Here is an 18,879-nt window from a genome sequence, read left to right as displayed (position 1 = left end):
CCTGGGCTCGCAGTATCATGCATGGCCTGCACAGAGCGTCACTCAGGCAAGCGCTAAATCATCCAATAATGGCTTTGGAGAAGCTAAGTACCTCTTACTCTTATAACAGGCGTGATTTAATAGCACTTGTTAATCCGACAACATATACAGAGCTTTCCATTTTGTATGTAGTCTTATAGGCTTCGCTGAACAGATGTTATACTAGATTCATTGCCTTTGGACAAGAGCTTCATTGTTAAAAACCAATTAGGGGCTAATGAATCTCAATGAGCTCAGATTACTATATTACACCTTCATATATGAGTTTGTTAGTTGTCTTATTTAGGTTATTGTGTCTTTAACTGCTAAGGGAATTTGTTTAGCTGACATCTACATCAGTGTTTGCTGATAAGAACTTGTTGAGCCTGAACATTATCTATAGCAGTTTAGACAGTAACGAGCTTTAACATCTGTAAGACTAGATTGATTTTTACATGTTTCGTAACTATCTAAGCATTCTTTTAACTGGCGTATACTTGATTAGACTCCATGCTGTCTTTTGACCAGACAGACTGATGGCTTTGCAGATGCACTTAAATTTGAAACCTGGCAACCTCAAGGCCGATTAGTCTCCATTTGTAGTTCAGTCAGGAACACATACTTCCCCCCTTGGACCCCTTGTCTCCTCAACTCCATTGTTATCCTTTTATCCTTTTTATGTTGCTCTACATAATCTCCAGCTCACTTTCTGTCTTTTCTTTCACTAAACCTTATTCAGTTATCTGCCCTCTATTAAGCTGCTTAATATATTTATTTCTCTTTCCAGCTCAGTAGCAGCTCTTATCACAAAATGAGCGAGTATCATAATTGTTCCTCTTATCCCAACCCGGCACAGCCCACCACACACACACACACACACACACACACACACACACACACACACACACACACACAATAATCGTCCCTGGTGCTGGGCTCTAACCCATTTAGGTGCGACATCTTGTTGCTGCCCTTCAGCTGCACAGACTCACTGTGAATGGCCACCAGGTTTTCTCATTAGTTAATTATGTTTTGTGATAATGTCTACAGCTTTGAGCTGTTAGCTGAATGGCTTTTAGGCTAATGGTAACTGATCACCTCTGTACACAGTCCAAAATTGGCCTGTTTTTGCACTTGTTGCATTGTCATGGCTCTCTGTTATGATGTTATGTATTCTTCATTCAGCCACACAGACATGCTGGTCAGTCTTGGTGAAGTCCAGTGAACATTTCTGCAGCATCTCATTGGCAGGGGTCAGAGGTCAGTGTAAAAAAAGCCTCTATCAGAGATAATGGTGGCGCCCACCTGTCTATATGTACTCATACTCCTACTGGTAGCTGCCCAGTATAATTTTCTTCTCAGTGTGCAATTCCGGTTTTCCAGTCATGGAGGTGTAAGTGATTCACAGATTTACAAATTCCCTGGGACAAATTCACCTGCAGCACACAGACTGTGACATACATAGACACAGATTTGTTCTTTTCAGAATCTGGCTTTGACTTTATCTACTGAGATCCAGTCGATTTGTCCCAAATCACTGTCTGCTTCTTTTGTACTGTCACAGTCAATTTATATTTCTTTGTTCGCTCTGGAACGACTCTGGCGTGAGTCATTACATGTCCATTGTTGATTCGTCGCTGCACAAAAGCATTGCTTTTCAAAAAAGGCTACAACAACGATCAAGGGTGTCAACTGAATCATTCCTTCAGTGGCTACTTTCGCCATTCTTTTGAATTTGGGTGGGTACTCAACTGTATATAGTCAGTATTGGATTCCTTTTTTTTTTAAACTGAAAGCTCAGTGGCAAACAGACGTTATTGGACGTGGATTTTCCATGCTGTTTTTTATATTTAAAAGCAATGCTCAGCTCCATTCAAACCTCTTGGGCCTATATTCTGTTTTGTAGAATATAGTGTGAATATTTAGGAAGCAACTCGCTCCATTCTCCAGTGTACCACTCATACTTTATCATGCTAACTGACAAAGTAGTCCAGAACATTGTAAAGGTCTCAGGCAACTCATCTCCAGACTGAACACCAAAAGACGTCTCTTTCATATGCACAGCACTTTACACACGCACAGGGAGCAGTAAATGCTTCCAATATGGCAGCATCCACACATTTTTCAGCCCTTCTGCGTTTGTTTTAAAAAAAAAAAAAAAAACATTTGTGGCCAGTTCAGTGCCAGTAAAAGAGAGATTATGGAAATATATTGAGATTCATAACATTATTTCTGGAGTGAGTGCTGAGATTGTGAAATTCACACAGTACTGTCACTTCGAAGCCCAGTTGTTATCAGTCATACATGTCAGAATAGAGAAAGGCTTTCTCTACTTGGCCCTGAATAATTTACCTCTTTTATAATTTATCACAGTGGGACTGTGTGGACACTGGTGTTTTACGTGCCCTTGTCAGAACTTAACCCATGAACAAAATTATGTTGGCTCATATTCATTTAACACCAAGCTCCTCTTAAGATCACACTATATTTGTGCTGCAGTGTTGTTCATGTTGCAACCTTCAGTATTGACATATTTGAATCTGCCAAATATGTAAATTAACAATATATCCTTTTTAAATTTACAAACCAGAATTACCGCCTCGCGGTTGAACGCCTCTGTCAGCGTGCCAAGTTGGAGGAAATATGGTCACAATCTCACCTTCCTGAGTTAAAACATTGATTAACGGCCAGTGTATTTGCAGAACATTATGATGTCACAGTGAAGTTGACCTTTGACCATTGGGATTAAAATGTCATCACTTCATCAATCTATCCTAGCAGACATTTGATTTAAATTGTGTCACAATTACAATGTATGAATTTGTGAGTTATGGCCAAGAATTTGTTTTGTGAGGTCACAGTGACCTTTGACTTTTGACTAAAATCTAATCAGTTCATCCAGCCCAAGCGACAGTTTTTGCCAATTTTGAAGAAATTCTTCAAGATATTACTGAGATATCAAGTTCACAAGAATGCTACGGACACATGGTGGAACGGATGAAAAAATAATTCCTCCGACTCTGGCTGTCGCCGGCACAGAGGCAGGAAGACATAATCCAGCCACAATTACCAACTTTAACATGGGATACCAAGGCTGGTTTCCTGTTTCCTATATTCAACAGTGGTTATTTTAATCTACACAGCATTTCCAAACCGTAACTACGTGTTTATTATTATGACCATGATGATACATGTCCTTAAAACATTTGTAAGTTTTCTCTGCCACCAAATATGGTTTCTTGCCATCAGCAGGCGGTGGTGATTGTCGTTAGGCAAGAACTTGAGTCAGTGTTGACTTCATAGTACAAGAGGTTATTATGCGCCCTCTGAGCAGCATCATGTCTTCAAGGCAGATTGGAAGCTACAATGAATCGCTATCAGAAATTGACAATGGGTCCAGCCAGACTTGGACTAGCTAATTAGCGTGCTAACTTCAGTAGAAGAAAAGAAGTAATAGAAACAATAGTAAACGTTGCTTTCCAGCACTGGAGACAGCTTTTGGAGAGTAAAGGACTGAAGTTTGATACTGAACTTGCAACATTTCTTCTGGACATTGGCTTTGTAGCAATAGTAAAACTTACAAACAGCTCCTTTAATGAGGAGAAATTTTAGTCCAAATAATAACGTTTTCCCCTAAACCTAACCAAGTACTTATTTTAACCCAAACCAAATTGTTTTTGTGCCTAAACCTAACCAAACTTTAACCACTGTGTTGTCACATCATAAAAGGGATATATTGTAAAACAGTGGGTTTTAAAGGTTTGGCATGGCACTGAGAAATTATGTAACCTGTCGAAAAGACTCGTCAGATCAAAAAACTGCTGTCAAACCAGATGCTGAGATTTTTTGCAACAGGCTTGATATGATCTGACAGGGAACCAACAGATGGCAGAATTAGTTTTAACAAGGTCTGGGATCCAATAACAAGGATCTCAGTTTTGTTTGAGTTCAGCTGAAGAAGCTGAAGAAAATGATTTGACATCCAGTTTTTAACACCACAGGAGCAGTCATTCAGAGAACTCAGTGTTCCAGGGTCAGTGGATCTAACTGGCAGATACAGTTGCATGTCATCAGTACTAAAATGAAAAGAAACACCATGTCTTTAAATAATGTACCCAAGGGGAAGCATGTATAGGTAGAATAAAATTGGTCCTAGAACTGACCCCTGAGGCACACCATACTTCACACAAGAAAACAAAGAGACATGGTTGTTTACAGAGCCACAGAACCTCCTATTCGACAAGATAAAAACCACTCTAAAACAGTGGCACCCACTTGGAAAATTAGTGCCACCTGCTGTTATCTATCTACATAATGGTAGTGGATGGAAGCGTGCATTATTTTGAGTGTTTTTTCCAAATTCATTTGTAATTTGTGATGAATTTAGAAACCTATTTTGTCATTTCATTTGTAGAACTTAGAGCATAAAACTTAAGAAACTGTTTGGGGCTTTCTTCGTGGAAACCCCACACGTTACCGGTGTTTCCAGAGAGAGGGAGAAAGGAGGACACTGTTACAGTGTCCTCCTTTCTCCCTCATTCAAATGTGAACCTAGTTTTTGAGCCATTATGCAACTCAAAAATTATATAATAACCAATGGAGCATAACTCTAACACCACAGGTTAGTCTGTGAAAATAACACAGTGCTTTGATTCAACAGTTGAATCTAACCCTGGAATCCATCGAAGTAATGGAGCAATCTGGCGAAACAACAAGCAATTTAAGGGGGTTCAAGTCCTTGTCCCTCACAGCATCAAGACGACTCAGAGATATGCCTGACCTGTAATGCTGCGCTGAGGCTCTCAGTGGTTTTACTGCTAGAGTGTTGCTGATCACTGGAAAATGGCTATTATACAGCTATATGTGTTCAGCTCCTCTCTGCCATGATGCTTCATATGAAGAGACCCGTGGGAGGACGTGCAAAAACGCATAGCAACAGACTCTTTCTTTGCTGTTCTTTTGCTCTCTCTCTCTCTTTCTCTCTCTCTCTCTCTGTCACACACACATTATCACGCAGGCACATTAACACAGACACATGTACAGACAAATAGATAAATGCCTGCACAGATATAGCACACATGTAAGGGCCCACCCCCAACACAAGGCTCTGTGGAATAGTAATGGCCCCATATTAAAGACTACACCCTCAGGCAAATGATGTAAATGGCATCACACAACAGGATTTAGCTTCAGTTTGTGAATCACCAGCAGCAACAGTCGAGGGAGAACATGCACCGCTGCTCGCCCAGCTGCACTCACACAGGTCATGGGCTCGCTCTGGAAAATGAACCGCTCTGTGTGTGTGTATATGTATGTATGTGTGTGTGTGTGTGTGTGTGTGTGTGTTGCCATTTCAGACAGAGTCACTCTCCTGTGGCAGCCCCACCGCTCCTCAGCCCTCTTTGTCATCATCCCCAATCACGTCTGTCTGTCAAATCATTTGGTGAAATTCCCACAAAGACAGTGAAGGCTCGGGAACACCAGGCCATATCCATTTCTCTGTGCGAGATGCAGGATTGTGCCTGTGCAGCGGTGTAGAGTGCGATTTGCCTGTTGAAACCCTGCAATTCTATTTCAGGCCATCCCACACACAGTGGGAGAAGAGCAGAAATGTGTCACCCTTTAATTACAGCTTTTCAGGTCCTTGTGAAATTTTGTGCATCTGTAGGTAAGAGAGTCCTACTTTGGATTTCAGGAACACACCTCCAGCAATTATCACATCAGGGACATGAACAGTAGTGTGTGTCAGTGTGTACGCTTTAATTGGTTTGATTTAAGTATTTGGGTTTATTTGCCTGTACCTTTAGGGTCCACAGCTTCAGCACATGAAAATTATGTCCCTCCAGCTATTGATGACAACACTGCGTGAGTAATGCAGACAGCCAATTTGAGTGTGTGTTATGTTCCCAATTATATCACCAGTATTGTCACCCACTCTGAGCTTTTCGCAGTCTGTTCTGCCAGCTGAACCACAGAGCTTTATTCCTATAGAGTCAACCCCTTTCAATTAATTTCTTGTTAGTCCTGATCCAAATAAGCTGCAGTAAGAATTTAATCCTCATAACTGGATTATGAGGTGATTGGCGCTACAAGAGAGCTGTTTGTTACTGAAATGAAGGGTTACACAATTCTGGATTTGATGGTGTATTGACAGCCAATCAGAAGCGACCAGTTAATGAACAGCTGTACCACTGAAATCAGAATCTGAGAGGAGAATGATTCCTTGAGATGAGACCTAACAGCGTCTTGACTGTTTTTTTTGGAGAGTGGGGGGGGGGGGGCCCTTGATAATGTTTTTCCATGCAGACCTCAGAGAGCCATTGACGCACACACACACACAAACACACACACAAACACAAACACACACCTCCCCTTCTGTGTGCTTTAGGATTAAGAAACAAGATGGAGGAATGAAACACACTGAACTTGCTTGAAAGATTGTATTTTAAAAGAATTTTTCCTCTCCTCCTTCTCAACAGCTAATCTGACAAATCTTTAGTTATATATTCTTTCTTTTGTCCTCAATCACACACACACACACACACACATACACACACACACACACAGACACACACACACAGACACACAAAAAGGATTGCGATGCTGTTGTTGAGATTTTCCCTTTCATTACATGGCTGTGTATCTGAGAGCGTTGTGCACAGGTTACTGTATTTATTCATCCAGCCTGACTCCATAGCGACGAGCTTCCTGTAGGGAAGGTTACTGTGCTCCGTTCCCTGCTGCATGAGATAATTCCCCCATCACTGGGGGACAGACTAGAGAGGCTGGAAGTTTGAGGATTGGGAGGTGTGGGTGTGTGTAGGCAGTCTTTTGTGTGTGTGTGTGTGTGTGTGTGTGTGTGTGTGTGTGTGTGTGTGTGTGTGTGTGTCTATATCCCCTTTATTATTAATCAGTGATAACTGCGAGTGCAGCAGGGGAGTGGGGAAAAGGCCAAGGGTTGACATTTTGTGCTGTTGTAAGTCCAGTAGGGAGGCTCACGCACCAGCGTTAGTGGAGCAGTAGGTTACTGTTTCAGTCCTTCCCACAGTGCTGCGTTGTGTCACTGTGAATCTGTGGAAATTCCTTGAAACGTTTGTGAAAGGGGATCACATTATGGCTGAATTCAACAGGATTATCATGCATGTTTTAACTTCAAGATTCAACACTGTACTTTTTTTGTCTGTGTCTGGGAGTGTTATTGAACACACTCAGCCCAGCACGGAAATCCAAACTGCGCCCGCTGAGCCATTTGAAAGCCATTTGCATCAGGAAACTGATCGAGGTGAAGAGGATGATGCCAGATTTCCTCCATCTGTTGTCCCGTAAAATTGATTATATCAGTTGATTATGTAAGTGAGGAATGAGATGAACCAACAAATTAGTTTCATAGTGCAGCTCTGGGAGCCAGCATGAAGGATCACAATATCAGATGATGAGAACTAATATTAATAAATGTACATCAAAGCACATCAGTTCAATCTACCTTTTTCTTTGTAAAAGCAAAACTATAATCTGATAAATGTCCCGATCCTCATGTTCTGCTTCTGCTTTGGAGATGTAAAAAGGCACTTAGGCAGATAATTATCATTAGAAGTGCTCCAAGAATGATTACAGGAATATTAGTGACACAAAAAGGCACAGATTTGCAATGTTTTTCTCATGCATGTTGAAAGAGCTGAGAACTAGAAGGAGCTGTTTCAATTTTGTATTACAGGCAAAACAACCAAACAAATACTGCCAAATATAAGCTGCTGATTCTGTATTGGTTTTGTCTTGCACTCTCTATTCTGCATTTTAATTCATCACTTAGTATCTCTGGATATTTGTGTTGCTTTAGCAGTATCTGTAAATCGAATGAATAAATGAATGAGGTCTGGCTGATGACAAGATACATGGGACAGTTCATTACAGAACATCAAAAACATCCGCTTTCTCAGTCTCCCACCGAGCTACTCTGCTTATCCAAAGGAAACAATTTGCATTTCAATTTTTCAATGACTGACCTTCACTGTATGTACTTCGTCACTTCGTGTTTTCGGTTGCCACAATTTTCCCAAGGGGATATTGTTGAAGTGTTTGATGTTTTACAGAGGGAGGGGGCTGGGGACAAACTAAACCACTAACCACTTCTTTAACATTCGGAGCATGTGTTTAACCACTACACATACAGAGTAAGCAGAAAATGTATGGAGGAAAAATCTTCAAACCTCCCACTGCACTATTTCATCGGACGTGCCGAGTCTTTGAGATGGAGTTGAAAGTGGTAAAGTGCTGCCATTAACAGCAGAGGGGAGTAAATGACGTGCTGTATCTGTTGCATCTGGTTTGATGCACATAGTAAACGGTTTAACGGTGTCCATAAATCCTGGACCGTGTTGTGTCTGCCACATTGCAGCAGCAGAGTCCGCACACAGGCAAAGGGTGATTAATTACTGTATGTTAGAATAATAATTCCACACCGTTTGTTTACAATCAAATAATTGCCTGAATTAGCTGAGAACCAAGAACCTGTTGAGACCATTAGTGTCCTCTTTTGTTCGTCTTGTGCCCATTAGAGTTGATGCAGGAGTGAATTCATCTAATTTAATGATTAAAATCAAAGTGTCAGTTTATTGTGTTGATTCGAAACATCAGTGAAAAGCATCATAAGCCAATGTCTGCTATATATCAATATCTGTGTTGTCTTAAAGGGTAAAAATGTAAATATGCAGAGGAAGGGAGGCGAAATTGTAATTACTGCCGACATATTGTACAGTGGTAATAGATAATGAGATTAAAAGTCAGGTTTGCATTATTTTTGCTGTCATGGAAAGCATACTGACGATCTGACTGCTCTCACTGTGAAGAGTTAATAGAGCCTTGGTCAGGCTCTGTGCTTCAGCTGAGCACCTCCTCTCATGTCAGCTTTTACATAAATAAGAGCTTTTTCTCTCCATCACTCCCTCTCCTTCTCTTTCTCTCATGCACACCCACACAGAGCCTGTCAGAGGCACATGAGGATGGGAGGAGGAAGGAGAGAGGTGGGTGAAGCATGACACGTGAAAAAGGAAACGCGTTGCTTTTAATGCATCTACAGCCCTCTATCTATTGTTTCTCTCTATTTTTTTCTCTTTCCTTCTGTTTTCAGACAGCGTATGTGTTGAAGAGTATCCCCCTCTCGCTGAAATCCGAGCTATTGTGAATTTATATGCAGAGCCTCTTCTCTTTGTTCTCAAAATTACCCAATTTGTTATGAAGATCTTCCCTCCTCTGGCACAGGCATGTTGATTAATCTCAGTTAATTTATGTTTAAATTAAGATACTCCTAATTGGATTTTACTGAGGGAGGGGCATATTATAGAAAAACTAAATTCAGACTCGGTGATGATTTATGATCTGTAAAACATGATATGCCTTCAACATTATCCCTTACATAACCCTGCAGTAGTACATAAGAAAAAAACACCGAAAGGAAGATTCATGCCGCTCGACAAAGACGGTAGTCGAGAGAAAAATATATTACGGGTCTCTCGCTGCTTGTACTTTGTTGTTAAATCAATTAAATCATATATTCCCACTGACACTGGTAAATGGGTGTTGTTCAGGACTTTGCACACCAATCGGTTGCCATGGCAACTTGCAGAGTTTTTCCAAACGACCTACAGTTGGCTGACTGCTGCCTCACTGAGGTACAGTTTGGATGAGTTGTCTTCTCCTCTGTATAACAGTCACTCTGTTTGGTTAAAATAACACATTATTGTCAAATAATTACTTTTTTTTTTTTAAATTTCCAAACTAAAGCCATCACCCATCACCGCTCTGAAAGCAGCGGGCTGCTTACAAAAAGGCTGACAGACTGTAAATGCACTGCCTATAAAAAGTAATTCGACATTAGAAGAAAATAAATTCCAAGTGGAATTGCAAATACTTGAGTATAGTCTTGTATAATCTTCAGGCATAAGTCAACTCCATCAGGTGTGGACATAACTGTAGATTGTACATTGATTTTTGACAAGCAGAGGAGACATGTGGTTTGTTTCTTTACACAAAACTTGACCTTCAGTTTGCTCGTCAGATGTTCAGGTTTTTATAACCATCAACAATTTAAATTTGTGAACCTTTAAAGTTTTTAAGAATTTTAAACAAATTTACATTATATTACATTTATATTTACTCATTTGGCTGAATGGCTTTTATCCAAAGAGACAAGTGAAGAACATCACTAAAGCTTAAATGTATGTTTGATAAGAAAGATCTGAAACAAATTATTAGGAAATGGAAAGCGTATGGCACAACTATGAATCAAGAGACCTGAGGCAACTTGGAGGACGAAGTAACAAGCTTCAAAGGCTGAGATTGGAGACTGTGTAGAGTTGACCAGGAGCTTCAGCAGTTGCAGCTTTATGGAAGAATGAAATAGAGAATCCTATTAAATTTACTTTAATTCAGTATTGTGAAACAATAAAACATGAAAACATTTTATAGCCACTGAATCATTATTATATAATTACTCGTTATTTTAAATATACTAGAAGACAGGTCAGTGTAGGAATGTGAAGGCAGACCATGTGACAGCAGACAATAACAATATTTTACTGTAATAAATCTGACGCATTTATTTTCTTCCTGTAGAGCTGCAACGCTGAGTCGATTAAACAGCAACTATATTGATAATCATTTCAGTTATATTTCAAGCAAAAATATTTTCTGGTCTCATTCTCTCCAATAAGGGACTCTAGTGCTTTTCTTTGTCACATATTACAGTTGGGTTTGGGTTTTAATCTGTTGATCAGATAAAACAAGCACATGGAAGATATCTATTACTTATGACATGGCACTTTTTCCACAGTTTTTAAAAATCTTTTAGGCTAAACTAAATTAATAATCGTTTAAATCAAGGAAATAATAGGCAAATTAAACGATAATGAAAATAAAGTTAGTGGCCGCCCTACATATGACCCCGCAGAGAGATGTTATCATTCCTCTTCACTGTTGCCCTGCTGCTTGAAGTCATATAAAAAATAGAAGATAAGATTTGACACATTATGGCCTCTCTTTCCTCCTGAGACAAATGTCAGTGTCATCTGAGCCAGAAAGTGGCTCTGATATCACTGATGTTAATTAGGATCTCATCGTGGTTTAAAGGTCAAATACTGAATAAAAACTGTGGGAACGTCAAGACACATGATAAGATGTTTGTAATGGTTGTAGACCACATGAGTGGAGGGCGATGAGTTTGCAGTTTTTTTTTTTCCCCCAGGCAATCACTCCCTCAGGTGCTTTCACTGATTAGTTCCTCCTATCTGGTTGAAAGTGCGAGTGTATTGATTGGCTGGAAAGATAGCGTACAGTCTCTTTGGTCCTCCATGGCACACGATTGCCTATTTCTGTCGTAGACCTTTATACATTGTTAATTATAAGACCCTGATCCTGTGCACCAAATCACTGAATAATATACCTTCACTGAGCTTTTCAATTGATATTTTAATGCTTCTTTCCGCATCACACATTCGTTAAGTTATACGTTTTATTGTTGAAATTAAATAAAACAACTTTATGAACATCATTAAAGTAGGGTCCCATCTCCACCCTCGACATTTGAACATTTAATAATTAAGATCAATAGAGCACAGTGTTCTGAGGACATAAACTCTTGGTTCTCAAATGGAAATGGTTCTCATGTACTAACATTTATAATCATGAATTAAAGGGAAAAAACAACTGCTCTACAGTATATGATTTGCTACAAGATGAACAGTGCACTCAACGATCAGCCATTAGAGCGGAGCTCTGCAAAGATGTGGGATAGTTTATACCAAAGGTATATTAACAATTCACTTCCAGGGACGCAAAACAATGACAAAAATATAGAAAATTACAAAGTAGAGACCAGTGAGATAAACTTCTTTCTGAAGCATGAAGTATGCCTCCTCCAGGAAACAGAAGTTCACAACTCTCTCCTCTATCCTTGTGTTGCTGGGGAAGAACAGAGGAGTGTGTTATGACTAACCAGTCGCCCTGGCGAGTGTGTATTGCGTCAAAAAGTCACACACTCATCAGCAGCCTTCTGTACCAGCTGATTGTGCATTCAGTCAAAAGTCAGGGTGTAAAGACGCCACATTACACTGAGGCTGTTTGACACTAAAGCTGTGTCTTTGTTTAACAATAAAGACTTACAGTACATCTTAATAAGTAGGCTGTGCAGGCACCATTAATCGAAGCACTGGTGCACACACTGGTGCTGTCATTCCCTCGATCTGACAATGTGTGTGCAAAATGAATTTCACATGCTCTGCCATATTCCATAGTTGTAAAAAAAAAAAATGGACTTACTAAAAGAAGGTTGTGAACTCCTGCACACTGTCAACACTTGATGATAGATCTTTTTCACAGCAGACATTTTGATTTGTCATAGCAGGTAAAACACAGGTGTAACATTAATCTCAGCTCCATTTCCTTTATGTGCCCCAGTAAGCCATGTCACAGAGTCAGCAAGCACACTAGAATGGCCATCATTCATGTCTGCTTTGGAAAACCTAACATTTTAGTCATAGACCCTCATCAGGCAAACTTGATTTATGTAATATTCTGACATTAAGAGAAATACTCTTTTTCTTACCTGGAGTTAGAGGATAAAATCTGGTCAGAACCAGCACTGTCTCATGTTTAGCCTAGCTTAGCACAAACACTGGACGCAGGGGGAAACATCTTGCCCAAATCCACACACATCTCGAAAGCTATATATATATATATGTATTATATGTTGTGTACTTAACACGTGCAAACATAGAAAATACTGATATTGTTGCTTAACGAGCAGTTTGTTTATGGGTTGGAACATTTCTTAATGACCAACAGCTGGGCCAGTGAACATTTACAGTCACAGTGAACTTGCTGACTTTGCATATTTACTAACTCATCAAAAACCAGGGCCATGCAGAGACCTTTAGGGGGGCAGGTGCTCACTGTTAAAAAAAAAAAAAAAAAAGGGGCACAGGGAGCAAGATTTTTAAACAGCTTACCCGTTGAATTACAGCAACTCATATTCCAACAGGATACAACATGGAATCAACATGGCAAAGGGACAGGTGCTCAAGCAACCTCAGCACACTTTACTTCTTTAAAGAAATAGTCTGGCATATAACTCCAAAATCCCAAATATTGATTTTTTTTTTACATTTTGGTTTTTGTAAGGAACGACTGAGATACAAGTTGTTAATTGGTGAGTTTTAGAGGTTTTTATACTGTTATCTTTAGACGGAGCCAGGCTAGCTGTTTCTCCCTTTTTCCAGTCTTTATGCTAAGCTAGGCTAACTGTCTCCTGGCTGTAAGCTCCATACTGAATGTACAAACACGATCTCCTCTAACTCTTGGCAAATAAAAGCAAATGAGGAACTTTTGCAAAATGTTAAACTGTTCATTTAAATGAGTGAAACAATACAAATTGGCAAAATGATTCATAATTTACACCTATTAATCTTCTCATGTAAGACAACCATCCAGCATATTTCACCCAATGGTTTCAATAAAAAACCATCACAGGAATTTTAACAACATGTGCATCAAAAACAAATTCCAGCCCTTAATGCCAGACCATAGTTAACATTGTGGTCAGGTTCTTCTGTAGCTTACTGCTCTGATTTCATATTGCCAACACAAGTCACATTTCAACTGATGCGGAACTGGTGCAACAGGCTGCATGTTTCCCAGCAGGACCTCTCTCTCTCTCAGCTTCCATACTCTAATGAAGATCAGCCTCGGGCCAGGCTTGAGGTTCAAGGTTACATACCTGTGATTTCTCCTCACAAAGAAATCAGCAGCACCCATCTTAGAGAGATAAACAGTACTCAGCTCTGCTTGGATGGAGGCTGACTCACTGGCTCAGTTTGTGGAAATGTCTGCTTTTCCTCGGCCACTGCTTAAGCTCTGTTGTTCTGCGATTTCTAATCTGCAGGAAATTGTGTTGCTGTCTGAAACTGCCAGAAAAGACCTGTCTCATAGTTTGGGAGCAATCGCTTTGAATCATAAATGTCACGGCCTGTTCACTCTTTCTCACCGGCAATCATGCAGTGTTGTTTTTGTCAGTGAACTGCGATGACTTTGGCACTTCACTACAGACAGGTATTAGCCTTTGTCCTCATTTATCGGATTATACTCTGAATGAATTACAACAACCTCAGCAAATTCAATAGTCACTATGGATTTTTTAAATCTATACAATGTCCTGACAATGATAGAAACCACAATTGCTTTCTTCCATTTTACCTTAATTGGCCTCAATATCTCTCCCCTCATCAGCTTTCAAAATAACAAGCCGTGAGCTCATTATTGCTTTCATTGCTGGCCCACTAAATATTGTAGTCAGTAAAATGAGTTGCATTTCATTTTCATTCTTTGGTGGTGGAGGCGATACCTATTCTTGTTAATTATTCATGTGTGGGTAATGTGTGCAGCTGTTCTCCTCTCAGAAAGAAAGAAGGAGGAGACGATCAAATCTATCTCTAATCCATACATTCAAGTAGAGCAGTGAATGCAGATGCAGCAGTGTCATCTGATGATGACGTCTTAGGACTGCATTGTTAAAGTCATATATAAAGTGATACATAATATACATTTAATATGCATTTTACAGATCTGGACCACTGATGTTTTGAGCCATGGCTCCAGGGATGGCAGTGTCAGTCCACTTTGGTCCAGAATGAAATATCTTAACAACTAATGCATGGATTGCCATGAAATTATTGTGCAGACATTAGTGGTTCCCTCAGGATGAACTGTAATCACTTTGGTGACCCCAATACTTTCCATTTGCACTATCATCAGGTCAAAATTTTCTTTCTTAAAGTTTTTTACATTTGTATTACTAAATACCTGCAAAAACAATAAATAGCTTCCTCCCACAGTCCAAAAACATGCATGTTAGGTTAACTGGCAACTCTAAATTGCCCATTGGTTTGAACGTGAATGTAAAAGGTTGTTTGTCTCTATTTGTCAGCCCTGCGATTGACTGGCAACCTGTCCAGGGTGTTCATGGCCTCTCACCCAGTGTCAGATGGGATTGGCTCCCGCCCAATCCTGATAATCCCCACCCTCAAGGATTAGCGGTACAGCTGATGGAAGGATGGATGGATGATGCCATTCCCATCACCCTCAGCTGTGCTTTTTGTTACTGCTAATTAGCAAATGTAAACATGCAAACACACTAAGCTAACATGCATGTTAGCATGCTGATGTTAGCATTTAGCGCAAAGCACCATTGTCACCAAGTACAATTTAGCCTACAGACAGCATGGCTGTAGAGTCTTTTTCTTGTTTTCATCTTGTTCCATGTTTTTTTTTTTGTTTGTTTTTTTTCCCTGAGTATATGTGAGCGGGGCAGAAAGCTATTATTCATACCATTCATTTTCTCTAAAGCCCTGGTGTGCCTTATGTTCACAGATGGAGAATCTAAAACCACATAGTCATATAGCAGAGAACACGAAGTTAAAACTTTGCCACCTCCCATTTTTTTTCTCCCTTTTCTGAATCACCCACTCTCTTTTTTTTTATATGAATCTTATTTTTTGCCTCGCTCTCACTCTTCTTTTCGATCTCAACAGGAATACCTGTGTCCACTGAACCAGTTCGTGTAGAGGAGCATGTTGTGACAGCCATGTCTCTGGAGATGGAGAAGACCATCACCAAGCTGATGTACGACTTCCAGAGGAACTCCACCTCTGATGATGACTCTGGATGTGCGCTGGAGGAATACGCCTGGGTTCCCCCTGGACTCAGTCCTGAGCAGGTACACAAGCTCCACAGTCTTCTTTTGCAAGTCACAGATATTCAGCAATGACACCCCTTCACTCCTGACACTACCAAGTGATTTATTGGCTAAGGCTTATTTTTGTCCGGCACAGCCAGACCACATCGAATTAAACCAAATCGGTCAGAGGAATGAAGTTAATCGATTGCTAAAGTATTTATGGCGTTTTCCGAATAATCCTGAGATAGAAAATTCACTGATCTGAAAACAAGACAATGGAACATTATTGTTTTTAAATTCCCCTTCATGGTGTTTTAGTCTCTTTGGGTTGGGAGTAGGAAGAGGGGGTGGGGGGTGGGGGGTACCATACAAATCACTGAGACATAGCTGTCAGGCGTGTCATGGAAGACTAATTGTGAGGACATTTTTCAGCTGTCAGTGTTGAAGCTAACACTGTGTAGGAACCGAGTTCACAGTCAGACAGACTGAGAACCTGAATCATGAAAAGGAACCACACGCTGATTAGCTGATTGCTGTCTGAAGAACAGATGTAGAGCAATAATCAAATTAAGATTAAATGTCTGAATCACTCTGTTATATGAGTTCAAAATATGACATTGCGTATTAATCAACTTATTATATATTCAAATGTATGAGGTTATGTTTATCCAGGAAGAAGAAAAAAGCCTTTCCCTTGATCACCATTAAGTATATGATTACTTATTTCTAAAAATAAACATGATACATTCTACATAACTATTTATATATTGTCATTTTCCCTTTAATGGTACTTTTGGAATACTAAGTCTAAACTTGTTTTGCATTTTAGTGTATCCTTGCAAGTCTAAACCCAGAGGAATGGAAGTAATTTGAGTCACTAAATGTTTGGATGAGTCTAATTGAAAATGGGTGGCATTGTGTTTATGTGTGCAGGTTTCAAAATTCCCTGTCTGTACTCATTTGCAGTTTAAATGCCTTTTAACTGCATGCCTGACCAAGCTAATGTAATCAACTGTGCACATCCAGATGAAGATACTTCCTCATCATTTTTATTTTTGTCCGTTGCTATCGTCAGTTCTTACATGAGATAATAAACATGGTTCTGTTCGGCTATATTGGGTATAAACACTTCTGTCTTTATTTAGTAAGAGCAGCACTCTAATGCAATGGGCCTCCTAGGGCTGTGTTAACAGATGACAGCCTGGGCTGATAACAGTCATTTTCACCAGTCAAGCCATCTTGACAGGATGCTGAAAGAGGCTGCAGCTTCTCTCATCCAACAGGAGGTGCAGGCAATTGTAGCCGCCTGTTGCTTTTTTAATGCACTTGAATGTAATGATTTTTTCAGCCTGTCACTTCTGGGTTCTCCCCGCACAGTGGCATTAATGTGACTCAAATTTTATAAGAAAATAATTATTTCATGAAGTACGGTTTGAGCTGTCAGAACTGTAAAAGTTTTGACGGCATTTGCTGTGACAATAAAGTTAATCTGTGTGAGGACTGACTTGTAGTGACAAAATGCTCCTAACTGTGGAGCACCCGACTGAACCGTCTACTACTGTCCATCTCTGAGTCGGTGTCCAGCAGACAATAACTGTGTTCATAATCACTGGTGGAATGTAACTAAGTACATTTACTCAAGTACTGAAATTAATGAAATACTGGACTTTTTACTCCACTGTATTCAGTTGAAAGCAGGACTTTTACTTGAAACAACAAAACAACACTATTTTTTAAAAAGTGCTATTAGTACTTTTACTTAAATACAGGATCTAAATACTGTTGTTCATAATAGATAATCTAAATAATGTTGCAACAGAACACAATCTTCACTGTCAAAAACTATAGTATCTGGTATCCATTGAGTTATTTCAAGAACTTGGAGAGACAGAGCTTCCCATAAGTTTAGAGTAAATTAATCAATTAGCCGATTAATATTATATCAGGTGGCAAAAATACCAAACATTTGCTTGTTCTTCTTCTTCTTTGATAAGAAATTGAATACCTTTGGATATTGGACTGTTGTTCAGTGCAGTGTATGAGGAGAAGAAGAAGCAACATGAAGATGTCATAATGGGCTCTAAGAAAAATGTGCATCCTTCCCCAGAACAGAAACAATGAATTGATTAATTGAGTAAATACTCAGTTAAGATTAACTGATCATGAAAATCATCATGTTACTTTTCCCATGTCCAAGTTCAAAAGAGATAAGAACTGTTAAGCAAAGTATTATATTTAAAAGGGTTTTTTGCAGCCTGACAGACAACAGAGAAAATGCAGTGTGAGAGTGACTACTGCAATATCGGCATTTGTCCTTTAGGTTACCTATATTCTCCTCCTTCCGAGCTTTTCCAGTTTGAAGAAAAGTCCCTCACCTCGAATGACCATGACTTGCAAAACTGGCACAAGACTCAGTGTCACCCTCCACAGCGTAGAACAAAACATGTGGGTGTGTTACAGAGAATCTGAGGGGCAGCGCTCAGAGACACGCTCCCTTCACCTCTCACTCTCCTCCTCTCAACAACTTCAGCAAAATAGATCTTTACACTGCACTGAACACAGCACCACTTTGTGTCAAAGGCTGTTTTGCTGAAAATCTGAGGAAAGTGACACAATTGCTTTCCGTTCTTTGAGTGTTTACTTCTCGAACACCAATCAAGGTTCTCTCCATTTCACCCTATTTCATATGCAAATACAAAAGGGGATTGAGGCCACGGATACCGAGCCTTACTGCATCACGAATTCTAATTGCGGTAACCAGTATGGGTAACTGAAATTTCCTTTAAGCAACGAGAATATTAGCTGTTGAAAATTTAAAGAAGCTGATGCTGTTCAAGGTTGTGTCTGCTGCAGCAGCACAGAGCTCATTGTGCCGCACACTTTCAATTCCAGACACTGATTTGCAAGGGCAGTGATGGTGGAGGGCACGGAGACCATGATAAATTCATTTGAAAGTAATTTCAGATTCATTTAGGTGGGTTTGTCCCCATGAATTAATGAAATAAGTCAGATTATGTAAATTTGCCTACTTTTTACCCAGCATAATGGACACATAGTGACTCAGATGCCACTGAGTGAGTCAGCTTTTATATTAAAAGCTGCTATTATCAGTGTTTTTATATTAACAACAGACCATG

General features: G+C 39.8%; 1 protein-coding gene across 1 annotated transcript in view; it reads left to right on the top strand.

Moving 5' to 3' along the window:
* LOC111217353 (prickle-like protein 2) overlaps window positions 1–18,879 on the top strand; it is a 35,794-nt gene that overhangs the window by 10,773 nt on the left and 6,142 nt on the right. The window contains exon 2 of the mRNA XM_022739178.1: window positions 15,597–15,781. Coding sequence (XP_022594899.1) covers window positions 15,650–15,781 — 132 coding nt within the window. The 5' untranslated portion in view covers window positions 15,597–15,649. The remainder of the gene's footprint in view (window positions 1–15,596; window positions 15,782–18,879) is intronic.

The sequence above is a fragment of the Seriola dumerili genome, unplaced genomic scaffold, assembly GCF_002260705.1.
Source record: "Seriola dumerili isolate Sdu_G_001 unplaced genomic scaffold, Sdu_1.0 BDQW01000043.1, whole genome shotgun sequence".
Lineage (NCBI taxonomy): Eukaryota > Metazoa > Chordata > Actinopteri > Carangiformes > Carangidae > Seriola > Seriola dumerili.
Note: the sequence above shows the minus strand (reverse complement) of the source record. Positions and strands in the feature narration are given on the sequence as shown.